The 17572-nt window shown below is 40.8% G+C and overlaps 1 protein-coding gene across 2 annotated transcripts; it reads right to left on the reverse strand.

Moving 5' to 3' along the window:
* Positions 1-9: 9 nt before the first annotated feature.
* On the reverse strand, positions 10-12685 carry LOC129862770 (proteasome subunit alpha type-1). Of its 2 annotated transcripts, none has more exons than XM_055934729.1 (10): positions 12611-12685; positions 10614-10658; positions 10352-10453; positions 10061-10164; positions 9623-9711; positions 9360-9430; positions 9096-9225; positions 7206-7285; positions 6909-7013; positions 10-245 (listed from the first exon to the last, which is right to left on the reverse strand). In XM_055934729.1, exons 1-10 carry the CDS (start codon positions 12611-12613, stop codon positions 186-188), a joined length of 789 nt encoding a protein of 262 aa, XP_055790704.1. In that variant the 5' UTR covers positions 12614-12685; the 3' UTR covers positions 10-185. The 2 variants fall into 2 exon arrangements, with proteins under 2 accessions (XP_055790704.1, XP_055790705.1); XM_055934730.1 differs by lacking the exon at positions 12611-12685 and adding an exon at positions 11190-11260.
* Between the last annotated feature and the right edge of the window lie 4887 nt (positions 12686-17572).

The raw sequence follows: 17572 nt of genomic DNA on the forward strand, positions 1-17572 counted from the left end.
CTACCAATAGAAAAGCAACATCCAATTTTATTAGCGGAAAGCGTACAATTAACTTATTTTCATTGAGTAGCACATTGTCACTGCACAGAATTGACACATGGCAGTTCAGTGAGGGGTGCTGAGCTGGATTTGGTTTCTGGCCACCGCAGTGTGACAAAGTGTGTCATCATTCTGCATCCTCAGTCTCAGATATCCATTGGCTCATCCGGTTTGTCTGCTGCAGGCTCATCTGCAGCCTTGATAACCTAGGACACACAAGGCGGGACACATATCTTGATTGGCTACCGTTCAGATAAAAATGGAAAATAAAAAAGAAAGTACTTTCTTATGTCAAACTACCAGGAAGTCTAAAAAGATACTGAGTGAGAGGGAAGCTCACCCTAGGCATTTTCACAGAACCTAAAGTTATGTCAAGCAACATGAACACAGTGTTGCAGTGAGATTATCTCAAGCAAATTTGCTGATACACAAATCAACATTGAAATTGCATGCAACATCCAATCCTATCATACACCACATAATGGTTTCACTACTGATTTGTTTATATCCAACTGTTTGGTTATTGTAACAGTATCAAGACAAAATGTAGGCTGTATAGTTTAGCTAGCAAATTCAAATGGAATTGGCAGCACTGTTTATCAAGCTAGCTAGTTCATGTTGGACAATTTCAGGGTGAGGTCTGGGTACTTTTCATTAAATATATACATACATACTCAGTGGCTAGTTTATTAGGTTCCCTCCTAAAGACAGTGAGTCACATGGCAGTGGCTTGATCTATAAAGCAGGCATCAAGGCATTCAGTTACTGTTTGACTGAACGCTAGAATGGGCAAAACGAGTGACCTAAGCCACCGAGTGGTATGATCGTTGGTGCAGGTCGTGCCGGTTCAGTATCTCAGAAACGGCCGGCCTCCTGGGCTTTTCATGCATGACTGTGTCTCGGGGTTATCGTGAATGGTGCGACAAACCAAAAAACATCCAGTCAGCAGCAATCCTGTGGGCGAAAACATCTTATTGATGAGAGGTCGAAGGAGAATGGCAAGAATCGTAAAGCGAACAGGCGGGCCACAAACAGGCAAATAACAGCACAGTAGAACTGGTCGCAAAACTAGTTGGTCCTTGTCACGGATGGGCTATTGCAGCAGACACCCACACCAGGTTCCCCTCTCATCCTCTAAAAACAAGAAGTGGATCCAGTGGGCACGTGATCACCAACACTGGACATTTGAGCAGTGGAAAAGCATCGCCCGGTCCGACAAATCCTGGTTCATGTTGCGTCATGCTGATGGCAGTCAGGATTTGGCGTAAGTGTCAATGGTACAGGCTGGTGGCGGTGGTGTAAATGGTGTGGGGAATGTTTTCCTGGCAAACGTTAGGTTCCTTGATACCAATTGATACCAGTTTGTACGCCACAGCATATCTGAACATGCTGGCTGAAGATCTAGCTAGCCAGTTACTAGCTAACACCAGAAAAAAAAATTGCTAACACCAGACACAGATGAAAGCAGAAACATTAGAAGAATATACTTTAAAAAAAAATATTTACTGACACACTGCAGTCAAATTTCTGCACCAGTAGACTAGCTACCTAGCTATGTAAACAACACGCCTTCTGCTATGTTGGTTACATGGTGGTACTTGTTTAAGTTAGGTAAGAGAATAAGATGTTACCATTGGTGTATTAAAATTATACTTTTTGTGATGTCATGAAAAGCCCTTAATAATCCTGCCTCCATCCCGCCTCCTGAATCACAGTCTCAAAAGTGGGTGGATATCTCTGACATAGCGAACCAGTGACACCTCGAGCTGGCTACAAACTAGCAGGGGTTGACGACAGTTGTGTGTACTGAGAGGCACGAGCAAGAAGACAATGGCGGAGGTGGAGATGGAGCCACCATCGGTTGGTGGTGGAAATAAAAAATTGACTTTCGCCAAAGAAATGGAAAGAAATAAGCTAAATTGAATGGTTGATGTATGCTGGCTGATGTGGAGTCCCTCCCGATCCAAGTGCAGCTGACACAGATGAAAGCGGAAACCTATAAGCAGGGTTGGGGAGTGACGGATTACAAAACAAACTTAATCAGTAACCAGAAAAAATATTGTAACGAGATTACAGATACTTTTGAAAAACTAGATGATTACTTTTTAATTCAGAAAGGATGTTTGCGAAAAATTGACACCTTTCTGTTTTCTCAATGACATTCAAAATCAACATTGAAAAAAGGAGCAATTTTAAGATTGTTTTCCGCCTGAGCAAGTCTGACCACAGAAACCACTATGATGACACACCAAATACGTTTGATGGATTGCAAATCTATATATATATATATATATATAAAACCATTATTGGGTTAAAATACACACACACACACACATTAACCCAATAATGGTTGAATTGAAGCAGTTTAAGCTGCCCATCAATCATTGTTTTTGCAACAAGGGGTGTATTCATTATGGAAACAGTTTACCGTTCAAGAACCAAATGGAAGCAAACAGAGCAAAACTAAAGTTTCTATTGGACAAACTCAGGTAGGTCCCTCCCCGTTTCGTCACATTTATGAAACGTTTTTCAACAGAATGAGCATAATGAATTCGCACCAGTTGACAGCCAGTGAAAAATGTGCAGTTGCAACAGCTGCATCCCAGCCTAAGGAATACAAGTTTGAGTTCCTCCCTTCTAAACTGTTAAGACTTCAGTGCGGCTTTTGACATTCTTGATCATAGTCTGCTGCTGGAAAAACGTGTTATGGCTTCACACCCACTGCTATATTGTGGATAAAGAGTTACCTGTAACAGAACACAGAGGGTGTTTTTTAATGGAAGCCTCTCCAACATAATCCAGGTAGAATCAGGAATTTCACAGGGCAGCTGTCTAGGCCCCTTACTTTAAATCTTTACTAATGACATACCACTGGCTTTAAGTAAAGCCTATGTGACTATGTACGCGCATGACTCGACACTATACATGTCAGCTACTACAGCGACTGAAATGACTGCAACACTTAACAAAGAGCTGCAGTTAGTTTCAGAGTGGGTGGCAAGGAACAAGTTAGTCCTAAATATTTCTAAAACTAAAAGCATTGTATTTGGGATAAATCCTTCACTAAACCCTAAACCTCAGCTAAATCTTGTAATGAATAATGTGGAAATGAGCAAGTTGAGGTGACAAAACTGCTTGGAGTAACCCTGGATTGTAAATTGTCATGGTCGAAACATACTGATACAACAGTAGCTAAGACGGGGAGAACTCTGTCCATAATAAAGCACAGCTCTACCTTCTTAACAGCACTATCAACAAAGGCAGGTCCTACAGGCCCTAGTTTTAATCGCACCTGGACTACTGTTCAGTAGTGTGGTCAGGTGCCACAAAAAGGGACTTAGTAAAATTGCAATTGTCTCAGAACAGGGCAACACGGCTGGCCCTTGGATGTACACAAAGAGCTAATATTAATAATATGCATGTCAATCTCTCCTGGCTCAAAGTGGAGAGATTGACTTCCTCACTACTTGTATTTGTGAGAGGTATTGATTGATATGTTGAATGTACCGAGCTGTCTGTTTGAACTACTAGGCGCACAGCTCGGACACCCATGCATACCAAACAAGACATTCCACAAAAGGTCTCTTCACAGTCCCCAAGTCCAGAACGGACTATGGGAGACACACAGTACTACATTGAGCCATGACTACATGGAACTCTATTCCACATCAAGGAACTTATGCAAGAATTTGATTATAAAAAAACATAGAAAAATACACCTTATGGATAGCCTAGTGGTTAGAGCGTTGGACTAGTAACCGGAAGGTTGCAAGATCAAATCCCCGAGCTGTCATTCTGCCCCTGAACAAGTTAGTTAACCCACTGTTCCTAGGCCGTCATTGAAAAAAAGAATTTGTTCTTAAAACTGACTTGCCTAGTTAAATAAAATAAAAAACTGTGCTGGGGACAATAAAAGGACACTAAAATGTGCAGTTTTTTCCAAAAACACGATGTCTCAAGTTTTGAAGGAACGTGCAATTGGCATGTTGACTGGAGGAATGTTCGCCAGAGAATTCAATGTTCATTTCTCTACCATAAGCCTCCTCTGTCCTTTTAGAGAATTTGGGAGTACATCCAACCGGCCTCACAACTGCAAACCACGTGTAGCCACGCCAGCACAGGACCTACACACCCGGCTTCTTCACCTGCGGAATCATCCGAGACCAGCCAGCCGGACAGCTAATGAAACTGAGGAGTATTTCTGTCTAATGAAGCCCTTGTGGGGTTAAAACTCTGATTGACTGGGCCTGGCTCCTCAGTGGGTGGGCCTATGCCCTCCCAGGTCCACCCATGGATGCGCTTCTGCCCAGTCATGTGAAATCCATAGATTTGGGACTAATGAATTTATTTAAATTGACTGATTTCCTTATATGAAATGTAACTCAATATAATACTTTTAAAACAAATATTTATCTTTTACTTACAACCTGTAGATACTATGCAATTAGATAGAAAGATTCAGAAATTATGTGAAACATCACAGCACAGTTGAAAAATATATGGCACATGCAAATCATAAGAGGGTGGTTTACAGAGATAGGTGAGATGGACTGAGAGTAGCTGGTGGGTGTGTTTAAAAGCTGTTCTATAATAGTTATGACTGAAAACATGTATAAGTACTATCTACCTAGATATAATGTACAGTACCAGTCAAAAGTTTGGACACATCTACTCATTCAAGGGATTTTCTTTATTTGTACTATTTTCTACATTGTAGAATGAGAGTGAAGACATCAAAACTATGAAATAACACATATTGAATCATGTAGTAAAAAAATAAAAATGTACAGATCAAAATACATTTTATATCTGAGATTTTTCAAATTGCAACGCTGTCATCAAGTCAAAGGGTGGCTCTCTTGGCATTCCCTCAACCAGCTTCACCTGGAATGCTTTTCCAACAGTCTTGAAGGAGTTCCCACATATGCTGAGCACTTGTTGGCTGCTTTTCCTTCACTCTGCGGTCCAACTCATCCCAAACATCTCAATTGGGTTGAGGTCAGGCGATTGTGGAGGCCAGGTCATCTGATGCAGCACTCCATCACTCTCCTTCGTGGTCAAATTGCCCTCAAAACAGCCTGGAGGTGTGTTGGGTCATTGTCAAGTTGAAAAAGAAATGATAGTCCCACTAAGCGCAAACCAGATGGGATGGCGTATTGCTGCAGAATGCTGTGGTAGCCATGCTGGTTAAGTGTGCCTTGAATTCTAAATAAATCCCAGACAGTGTCACCCACAAAATCACACCTCCTCCTCCATGCTTCACAGTGGGAACCACACATGCAGCGATCCTTTCTCCTACTCTATGTCTCACAAAGACACAGCGGTTTGAACCAAAAATCTCAAATTTGGACTCCTCAGAACAAAGGAAAGATTTCCATCGGTCTAATATCCATTGCTTGTGTTCCTTGGCCCAAGCAAGTCTTCTTATTATTGGTGTCATTTAGTAATCAAATCAAAAGTTTGTCACATGCTTACTTACAAGCCCATAACCAACAGTGCAATTTAAGTAAAAAATAGGTATTAGGTAAACAATAGATAAGTAAAAAATAAAAAATAAACAGTAAAATGACAGTGAAAATAACAGTAGCGCGGCTATATACAGGTGGTACCGGTACAGAGTCAATGTGCGGGGGCACTGGTTAGTCAGGCTAATATGTACATCTAGGTATAGTTAAAGTGACTATGCATAGATGATAAACAGAGAGTAGCAGCAGCGTAAAAGAGGGGTTGGCGGTATTGGTTTCTTTGCAGCAATTCGACCATGAAGGCCAGATTCACAGTCTCTTCTGAATAGTGTATGCATTTATTTGGGCTGCAATTTCTGAGGCTGGTAACTTTAATAAACTTTTCCTCTGCTGCAAAGGTTTCTCTGGGTCTTCCTTTCCTGTGGCGGTCCTCATAAGAGCCAGTTTCATCATAGCACTTGATGGTTTTTGCGACTGCACTTGAAGAAACTTTAAAAGTTCTTGAAATTTCCTGGATTGACTGACCTTCATGTCTTAAAGTAATGGTGGACTGTTGTTTCTCTTTGCTTATTTGAGATGTTCTTGCCATAATATGGACTTGGTCTTTTAACCAAATAGGCTATCTTCTGTATACCAACCATACCTTGTCACAACAATTGATTGGCTCAAACGCATTAAGGAGGAAAGAAATTCCACAAATTAACTTTTAACAAGGCACACCTGTTAATTGAAATGCATTCTAGGTGACTACCTCATGAAACTGGTTGAGAGAATGCCAATAGTGTGCAAAGCTGTCATCAAGGCAAAGGGTGGCTACTTTGAAGAATCTCAAATATAACACTTTTTTTTGATTACTACATGATTCCATATGTGTTATTTCATAGTTCTGATGTATTCACTATTATTCTACAACGTAGAAAATAGTTTTAAGAAATAAGAACAACCCTTGAATGAATAGGTGTCCAAACTTTTGACCGGTAATGTATATCAAATACCTTTATTCTTGCTATGTAACTACTGTAATAAAAATAATAAAAAAGCCAAATAAATACACTTTATGGTCGAACTTTAGAGGCAGGTATTTTTCCTACTTTGATCTGGATTGCTTGCTCTCTGGGGTTTTAGGCTCGGTTTGATCTAATCTGTTGATCTAAAAAGGGCTTGATAAATACATCTAATTAATCTGGTTTCATCCAAATGTCATCCAATTTCATGAAAAACATGATTTTGACTGTTTGGGACCTTCAAGTGAAATTTGTGATGTTTGTTAACCATTCTATAATATTATTATAATCTCATCTACAAATATCTTTGAGAGTGCCTTATCCTAACCTGGATACCAAATTAATTGTAGGCTAGCATTAATCCAACCACTTTTCACAGTAACTCCAAGTCGACTCTTACCTTTCTCTGTGGCCTCTCCTCCAGACCCTCAAGGAAAGGACCCACGTCCTCATCGTCGTAGATGGTGAACTCCATGTCTTTCCCCACAATGCCGATTGAGACATTCTGAAAGGTAGTGAGAGCTACTCAGTAAAGCCCAGGGATGTGTTCATTAGGCACCAAACAGAGAGGGACTCCATTTTATTTTCACGTTGAAAAACTTTTTTAAACATTTCTGTTGGGTGCCCTAATGAACACAGCCCTGTACTGTGGGGAACATGAGGGCTATGACAGGTTGGTTGAGCCATATAAGTTTACCTTAGTGGTGAGGTCCTGTTCAGCTGGGAGTGTTTCTCTGAGCCCAAGCAAACCATGCCTGACCAGCTCATTCAGATTACCTGAGTATAGTCAATGCAATGGACAAAAAGATAAATGCACAGAGCAGGTGCTGAGTTGTGTACAGTTGAAGTCGGAAGTTTACATACACCTTAGCCAAATACATTTAAGCTCAGTTTCACAATTCCTGACGTTTAACCCTAGTTAAGAATCCCTGTTTTAGGTCAGTTAGGATCACCACTTTATTTTAAGAATGTGAAATGTCAGAATGATAGTAGAGAGAATGATTTATTTCAGCTTTTATTTATTTCATCACATTCCCAGTGGGTCAGAAGTCTACATACACTCAATTAGTATTTGGTAGCATTGCCTTTAAATTGTTTAACTTGGGTCAAATGTTTCAGGTAGCCTTCCACAAGCTTCCCACAATAAGTTGGGTGAATTTTGGCCCATTCCTCCTGACAGAGCTGGTGTAACTGAGTCAGGTGTGTAGGCCTCCTTGCTCGCACACGCTTTTCAGTTCTGCCCACAAATTTTCTATAGGATTAAGCTCAGGGTTTTGTGATGGCCCCTCCAATACCTTGACTTTGTTGTCCTTAAGCCATTTTGCCACAACTTTGGAAGTATGCTTGGGGTCATTGTCCATTTGAAGACATAATTTGTCTTGAGATGTTGCTTCAATATATCCACATAATTTTCCTCCTCATGATGCCATCTATTTTGTGAAGTGTACCAGTCCCTCCTGCAGCAAAGCACCCCCACAACATGATGCTGCCACCCCCGTGCTTCACGGTTGGGATGGTGTTCTTCGGCTTGCAAGCCTCCCCCTTTTCCTCCAAACATAACGATGGTCATTATGACCAAACAGTTCTATTTTTGTTTCATCAAACCAGAGGACATTTCTACAAAAAGTACAATCTTTGTCACCATGTGCAGTTGCAAACTGTCTGGCTTTTTTATGGCGGTTTTGGAGCAGTAGCTTCTTCCTTGATGAGCGGCCTTTCAGGTTATGTCGATATAGGACTCATTTTACTGTGGATATAGATACTTTTGTACCCGTTTCCTCCAGCATCTTTACAAGGTCCTTTGCTCTTGTTCTGGGATTGATTTGCACTTTTCGCACCACAGTACATTCATCTCTAGGAGACAGAACGTGTCTCCTTCCTGAGCAGTATGACGGTTGCGTGGTCCCACGGTGTTTATACTTGTGTACTATTGTTTGACTATTGTCTGAAGTAGTACCTTCAGGCGTTTTGAAATTGCTCCCAAGGATGAACCAGACTTGTGGAGGTCCACAATTTTTTTCTGAGGTCTTGGCTGATTTCTTTTGATTTTCCCATGATGTCAAGCAAAGAGGCACTGAGTTTGAAGGTAGGCCTTGAAATACATCTACGGGTACACCTCCAATTGACTCAAATTATGTCAATTAGCCTATCAGAAGCTTCTAAAGCCATGACATCATTTTCTGGAATTTTCCAAGCTGTTTAAAGGCACAGTCAATTTAGTGTATGTAAACTATTGACCCACTGGAATTGTGATACAGTGAATTATAAGTGAAATAATCTGTCTGTAAACAATTGTTGGAAGAATTACTTGTGTCATGCATAAAGTAGATGTCCTAACCGACTTGCCAAAACTATAGTTTGTTAACAAGAAATTTGTGGAGTGGTTGAAAAGCGAGTTTTAATGACTCCAACATAAGTGTATGTAAACTTCGACTTCAACTGTAGGTGTGTGCGAGTGAGATATGCTACAGAGAAAAAGCCTCAAACAGTATCTACTTTATAATATGTGTAGTAGACACATAGGTATGCATTTGTGTTAGTAATTGTGAAAACCACAAATATAGTGTGTGTGTCTGCATGCTCTCACAGTCCAGGAAGGTGTCCATGTGTCTCTCTAGGTATGTGCGGGCAGACTGGGAGCGAGCTCCAATGGACATGGCTTTGCAGTCAAAGTAGTTTGCAGAGGGGCAGGTCTGGAAGATATGAGGCCCCATGTCCTACAAGAAGAGACCAAATGACTTTGTTGCTTCACATTATTAATAACTATTGCTTTAAGAATCACATATACAGAGTTTTACACACCTTGATCAGCATACATAGTTTCCCTTAAAAGATGACAAAGAGAACTTACATCGTAGCCAGCGATAAGCAGTCCCACACCATAGGGTCTTCTTCCATACCTCTGTGTGGGAATTTGAGTTTCTGAGGGACTGGTCAAGGGTTACCTTGTCAACTGTCTAGAGAGCACAGCGCGCCATTTCCCAAACCTCACCGCTTAACTCACAAAAGTGTCATTTTTGACATTGACACATTGCATACATTTTTATTGGAGTATCAAACTTTCAAACGGATTGTTTGGGGGATCAATAATGGAAAGCATGACTGAAAGGATACTGCTTCCGATGAGAGTGACGAGGCGCGATGCTGGAAGAGGCCTGTCAAACACGAACCTGGAGTCCAGGCATTCCTGCCTCATGAAGTTACTGTTGAAGAAGATAGAAGGGGAAAGAAGTGGTTATCTTGACACAAATTACAGTGGATATACATTGCACACAGACACATGGTTTTTCATACATTTTATTTCTACAACTGGACACCAAGGTGTGTGTGTTGTAGATAGCCTAGTGGGCGGCAGGTACCCTAGCGGTTAAGAGCGTTGGGCCAGTAACCGAAAGGTTGCTGATTCTAAACCTCGAGCTGACTAGGTGAAAAATCTGTCAATGTGCCCTTGAGCAAGGTACTTAACCCTAATTGTTCCTGTAAGTCGCTCTGGATAAGAGCATCTGCTAAATGACTCAAATGTAAAAAATAAATAAAAAATTTAAATGGTACCAGAGGAGCCTGGCATCTGCAGTCAGCCCGGCAATGGAGATGCCGATGTGTTCATCAACGTGGAGGATCTTCTTCTGGTGAGCAGCCAGCTCTGACTGGGCTCGCTGTGGAGAAACAAACCAGTCTCACTCAACAGCCCATTGACAGTCACTGAGTGGCTCACGCCACACGTCCAATGTAGCAGGTAAAAGACATACCCTTTTCCTGATACCCCCAGTGTAACTCCTATGTAACTCTTGAAAAACCAAAACTGTCAGTGTAGAATAGAACTGGGATATTAATGGGGAATACCTTGAGAGCAACCAGGACTGCATGGGTTCTGGACTTGAGCCCCACTGTAGCCGAACCTTGTTTCACCGCCTCCATGGCGTATTCGATCTGGTGAATGCGCCCCTGAAACACAAGTGCATTGATAACGTTAACTTATTTGGGAGACACTGCAGGGAACCTCATTCCCTAAACATTTAGATTAATTTGAATGTTCACACTCTAGTGAGTACGTGAGGAAGTTGCAAGCAATAACGACCGTATAAGGCAAAAACAAATCCCTCACCTGAGGACTCCATACTGTGACATCGTTGTCGTACTGGTTACGGAACTACAGAGAGAGAGAGAAGGCAGTAGTGTCAATATTTTCAATGTACATTTGTCTAGAAATACACATGAAATGTTTTACTTACGTAGTTATCTTGCATTGCAATGAGTTATCAACCAAAAAACTGTTGTGGACTGCACCTCAACACAGAATGTGTTTGCCACCCTAGACTCTTCCAGACAAAGGTATTGCATTGCTATAAATAAAATATAGAGCCAGCTAGAAAGCAACCTTGTGGCTTTGTTTACAGCCACCTGTCATGGGGGTGCATCTGAACCAGAATCTGTACTTACAGGAACAGGTGATATGGCAAATCTCCTTTAAGCCCAGGAAGCAGTCATTGACCTGCTTTTCAAGCGTAATAATCTCCAAATACGTTTATTACTCACCAAATGAAGTTTCAATTAGCAACTATCGTCACTTACTGCTATCACGGATGGTATGTACTTCCAAAAATGGTTTAAATAAAAAGTTATGTAATGGGAAAAAAGGCCTCTTCGGCACCTCCAATGTATTGAGCTGTTGTAGACTTACAACTTGTGCATGCAGTCAGGTTAGGGCTCTCTGGGATCCTTGGGACGTGAGTGATTGAAGGTGTCGAATAGGATTTTTTTCTTCAGTTGCTTGCAGTGGTGGAAAAGGTACCCAATTGTTCTACTATAGAAAATTACTCAAGTTAAAGTTACCCAGTAAAATACTACTTGAGTAAAAGTCTAAAAGTATTTGGTTTTAAATATACTTAAGTATCAAAAGTAAAAGTATAAATCATTTCACATTCATTATATTAAGCAAACCAGACGGACCGATTTTCTTGTTTTTTAAATTTACGGATAGCCAGGGACAACACTCAGACATAATTTACAAATTAAGCATTTAAGTTTAGTAAGTCCGCCAGATATGAGGCAGTAGGGATGACCAGGTATGTTCTCTTGATGTGTGTGAATTTAACAATTTTCCTGTCCTGCTAAGCATTCGAAACGTAGAGTACTTTTGGGTGTCAGGGGAAATGTATGGAGTAAAAACTACATTATTTTCTTTAGGAATAGAACGTAAGTGGAGTAAGCTGTCAAAAATATAAATAGTAAAGTAAAGTACACTACACATACCCCAAAAAACTACTTAAGTAGTACTTGAAGTACTTTAAAGTATTTTTACACCAGTTCTTTTGAAAAACTCCATATTTGTTGAGTAACGAACGTATTTTAACGTTATTAAATTTGAAAAGCTGGTTAATGGCAAGTTGAATAACTGCTTCCTGGGTTTAAAGGAGATTCGCCATAACGTTTCCTGTAAAGCCAGATTCTGGTTCATGGGTGGACCCATAGAATTAGAACAGGACTTCTATGGGTGCACCTCTCATGACGTCGAACACGTTTGTAGTTTCAGAGGTACAATAGGCATTGTTCAAGCAACAAAGTAGCTGGTCCCAAACAGTTGGAAGAAAGCATCTAGTTAGCTAGAAGTTTTCAATTTGCCTTTGCATCCATAGGTAAGGTAGACTGCAAAGAACAGGCATTCGGTAAAAGTTGGGTAACGGAAGTGAAACACTCAACATTTACTAGGCTAGCTAGCTAACACAGCTAGGTAGCTAGCAAGCCATCTAAATTAGCTACCGTTAGCTAGCTATGTTAGCTCCTAGTTAGCTACATAAACTAGGTTGGATACTTTATTGAATCTATTGTTACAGCTAGCTAGTTTGCCAATAAGGCAGTAGCTAGCTAACTCGTGCAAAATCATAAACTTCCATAGACGCTACTATAGTAGCTATGTTTTATGCTTACTCACAGTGCACTCGTTTCGTAACGTTGGTGTTCATAGACTAGCTAACGTTAACTATTTTAACGAGTGATAGCTTGCATCCTTATCAAACACCTTTGTCATTCAATGTATGCAATCTGTATTATTTAAGCAAATATTCAAGCTTCAAACAAAACGACTACTTTATACACTCTTACCATCTCTGCTGCTGAACTGTGACTTGGTTTGATTTATTTTCCTAAATATGTGACGTAAGGCAAAGCAGTAGATCTCAGAAGTCTGTCTAGTCGATGAAAAATCGAAATGTCATCAAAGATTGGAAACTTTACTCATTTTGACTTGACCAAAGACAGCTATCTATGTCAAATGTACTTTTTAATGCCACGATTCCTGTCAATTCTGAAAGTAAATTTAGATTTTTGATGAATGTAATAAAAAAAAAGTTTATTTCACATTCATGGTCCTCGGGGGTTGCAATAACTAGAATAAAATACTTGCAGTAATACAAGCAAACAACATTTTGTTATAGCATATTTTTTTTTTGCAATGACAGGCATAATTGCAGTGTGCCTAGATGAGCACTTTGAATGTCAACAACAATAATACACAATATCATTCAGTAAACTGTTCTTTTGCTTCAGAAAAATTGGCACACACCTCCAGGACCTCTGCTAACAGAAATCTTAATTTCTCTGTACAAACCATTCATGGTGTTTCAGACTCATCATAAAAAGTTTTCAGCATTTAATGTCTCTTTCTAGGGACATTTCTATGCATTTATAAAGGTCTCCATCAACAGTCTCGCTCTCAGCTTCTCCCACTCTCTTTTTTTCTATTTCTCTTTCTCCCCCCTATCTCCCCATCTCTCACTCTCTCTTCTCTCTCTGCCCACCCCCTCTGTCTGTTTTTTTTGGGGGGTTGAAACGGCTGGACACTGAGAGCCTGGACCCTGTTAAAGATATCTGATGTACCCTTGATCCGGGGGGAGATGAATTAAAGGAGCTGTGCTGACGAGCCCTCCTCCCCTGCCAAGGCAGAGGCGGCAGCAGCAGCCATTACATCAGCGCGCCTCCTTTGTGATTGAGATTGTAGTAGCTGTGCTGAGCTCAGCATGTTTCGCCAGGGCTTAATTTAACTCTGCCAAACGGCCACCTTTTAATTTTTCAAATGGAAGAGTGTCCTGAGTCACTCTGTGACGGGTCCAAGCCACGCCGCTGGCCCTCACGCGGGGAGGGCGGAGGTGTTTAAAGGTGTAGCGGTATTGGTCGGGAAGACAAAAGTAACGTTGCTTACCCAGACCATGTCCCGGAGAAGAAATACATCAGTGCATTGTCAGCTGTGCTTAGCTATATCAATCAATGACACAACTAATTGTGTTACCACAAATCCAGGCTATGCGTAGCTATCAATCAATGGCACAATAGTGTACGTGTTACCACACACCCCAAAGAATTGTCGCAATTTTGGGAGGGGAATATATGTTTCTGAAGCCCTAATAGGGTTCAGGCCCTTTTGACCCTCGTTATTCTCATCACAGACAAAATCAAGCATTTTTATAACTTCAAGTTGTAGTTGGATTTCAAAAGAGAGGCATCAGAGTTCTCCCAGCGACTCACTGGTGAGAGGATGTGCCTGCAGATATTGGATTACTTGAGTTTTCGGAGTAATTAAATGTGTCTAAATATGCCCCCATCTCGCACCCATGTTGCTTAAAATAGATCGGCAATGTGTTTACCCTGGAAATCGACTGGACTAATGGGAGCGACAGGCAGCCGGTCTGCATTAAGCTGGCAGGTACCATGAAGTGGGTCAAGGATCATCAGCCGCACACGGAATGAGCGGAAGGCCCCCCTCAACAGGTTTTATGAGAAGATATACATCTTAATTGACTTTTAAATTTTCCACCAAATGCCAGGACACGCAGCAGCAAGTGTGGGGCGGTGGGGGAGTTGAGAGTCATGCAGAATCTTGCCATCCGTTTCCTTGCATTTTCCCAAAGAGCTTACACAGCATTTTGGCGATAAATGGCTGAAGAAGCTTTTTCTGTCTTAAACCGGAAAGAGCACATTGTGGAGCACTTACTAATATCCGAGCCAAAGAGATTACTGCTTCACTCAGCCTTTGATTCTAATAATAGCTAGCCAATACATGGCAAATCTCATATGCTTTATACTGCACAACTGCCTCTTTGTGGTTCAGAGGTGATCTATAATTATTAATTTGAAGTAATCAATAGATTGTACTTGTACAAAGCCTGATTTAGATTAATGTAGATAATAGATAAACAGCCATGTTACTTGGTTCTCCCCTGAATAGTCAGGGTTTAGAAGTTCTGACTGACAGCTGTGATGGCTCTTCTGTGTGTGGTGTTGTGTGGGACACTTGCATGCTGGGACATGGTGTGTCTTTTGATGTGCTATCGTTTCATGCTGCTCTGACAGGTGTGATTGTCCGATGGAGAAGCTTGACTGGCAGTCTCTGGGCTCTGGGCCTTCTGTGTCCATCAAGCCTTTGGAGAGAGGAGGAGAAAATGAGACCATGTATGAGGAGGAAGCCCAAGCTATCCCTTTGTGGGTAGTCCCCAGCTAGTCCCCCTTTTGCCTGTCAACCATGTCATGTGAAATCAACAGGTGGTCTCAGAGGGGTTCATCTAGGAAGATATCACTCAGGACCATTACCTCAAGGGAAGGGTGATCTAGGGAGGTCTTTTGATGTAATAGAGAATAACTCCAAATGTGTTTCAAACCCCCAGGTGCAGCACGGATGTTGTTGCCACACACACATAGCTTATTGTGAAATAAACACAAATGACTTCTTCAAAATTCATGACAGGCACATGAATAAATCAACTATTTTGTGTGTATTGCACGATTTTCATCACAACGCATTTTGTGTGTATTACACAAATGTTCTTTCTTCATAACGCATTCGTGTACATTACACAAATTCCAATTTGTTGTGGCTAAATTTTAGCCAGGCTAGTTGATGGCTAACATTAGGTAGGCTAGGAGTTAAGGTTAGGTTTAAGGTTATGGTTTAGGGTTAGGTAAAATGCTAGCTAAGAAGTTAAAGTAATTAAGGTTAGGAGTTAGGTTAAAGTGAAGGGTTAGCTAACATGCTAATTAAGTTGCAAAGTAGCTAAAAAGTAGCAAGTAGCTGCAAAGTTACTCATTAGCTAAAGTTGTCTGTGATAAGATTTGAACAAGCAACATTTGGGTTGCTAGACGATTGTGTTATACGTTCAACCAACCACCATCCTATCGTTTCTGTGTTAAATTACGTACTGTCTTTATCTGTGATTGAAATTCACGGTATACAAAATTGAAAATTTACTTTTTCTTGTGGCTGTCACGAATTTCCAATTTGTGAATAAGCAATTTGTGTCTATTTCACAATATGTGATACTGGGTTGGTTTATCATGACTGATTTCCTGGCAAGGTGTCACGACTTCAGCCGAAGTTGGTTCCTCTCCTTGTTCGGGCGGCGCTCGGCGGTCGGCGTCGCCGGTCTACTAGCCATCGCCGATCCACTTTTCATTTCCATTTGTTTTGTCTTTGTTTCTACACACCTGTTTTTCATTCCCCTAATTATTGTTCATGTATTAACCCTCTGTTTCCCCCATGGTGTTGTGCGGGATTGTTTTATGTGATGTTTGGTATGTTGGTGACTGGTTATTTTGACGGGTGCTGTTTCTTGCCCGTGCCTAAAAGTTGATGTTTGTGTTTGGGCAAGTGTATTGTTTTACCTTGCACCATTCATTATTCTGAGTAAAGTTACGTTGCTCCCAATTCTCTGCTCTCCTGCGCCTGACTGCATACACCAGCTACACCCACCATTCTGACACAAGGTTACTCATATCACTAGTGAGAGTGGAAGGTGGAGTGAATTTTCTAAGATAATTAGAAGCTTTTGTCATTCTCATTTCAAAGCATCTAACATATTCCCTGCCTAAAATAGTACATAAAGATTATTGGCTTTTTCAATAAAAAAAATAATCACACAAGCACTGACAGACAAAACGCAACTCTCTCCATACTGTATGACAAAGGTAATTCAAAAAGTGCCTCAGCACCATCTGTTTCTTCAACTTCCTCCTTTGTGGGTATTGATGGAGAAAACGGTCGATGCCAAGTCTGGGAAGCAAGAAGACGTCAAATCATTACCGAACTCAAAGTATTTCCCTGGCTCCACAGCAAATGCTCAAACATTAATTGCATTTGCTCATCCGATACTGTTCTTTTGGATTAGCTAATGTGAGAGGTCACTTTTTGAGATGGGAGAGATTCTTGGCTCCACTTCACCTGTTTTATGAGCAGTCTCTTTAATTTTGTCACATTTTTTTCTCTGGAGCTCCACAACAAATATGTGAGCTGCTCTTTAAGCCTTCATGGGTTGGGTACCCACTGGGCAAAAACTGGTTGAATCAACATTGTCTCCATGTTATTTCAACCCCCAAAATCTATGTGTTGACATTGAATCAACGTGGAAAACAGATTGAATTTGGAAAAAGTAATCAACCTAAGGGAATTTCGTATTTTTTTCACCCAACTTTGAACCTAAATCCGATGATATGGTGACCTTTTTGATTGATTTCGCGTTGAATTCACATTAGTTGAAACCTCAACCAAATGTACATCAAAACTAGACGTTGAACCGATGTCTGTGCCCATTGGGTATGAGATGATATTCCTCAGGAATGTGTCCTTAGTTAATCTCCTGTGAAGCACAGTATTTTATATTTTCCTAAAACTGACTATATTATAACATGCTGACCACGCTTGCGTTGCGTGCGCAAGCGCAAAGTAAAATTACACATACACGCGCGTTCCCAGTCTAGACAGCATGTAACTCATCAACAATAATACTGTGTTATAAATAAGGTTACAAATCCCAGGTGGACAATTATTGGAATCAGCTGGGTTAAGGAGAAGATCCATGAATCTTCCAACCAGGATTTCCACAAAACCTAGTAATTTTGGGAAAGTTACCAGAATTTTTAATCCCTAGTTATAAAAATAAAAATATCATTTATGAAAACACAGCAACACTATTGTAAACTTTAGCTATCTCGGAAACACAGAACTAATTGCGTCAGATGGTCGATACATAGTCTGTCCACGAGAGATTAGCGCACCTCAGATATCCCAGTTTATTCCGA

This window comes from Salvelinus fontinalis, chromosome 9 (assembly GCF_029448725.1).
Source record: "Salvelinus fontinalis isolate EN_2023a chromosome 9, ASM2944872v1, whole genome shotgun sequence".
Lineage (NCBI taxonomy): Eukaryota > Metazoa > Chordata > Actinopteri > Salmoniformes > Salmonidae > Salvelinus > Salvelinus fontinalis.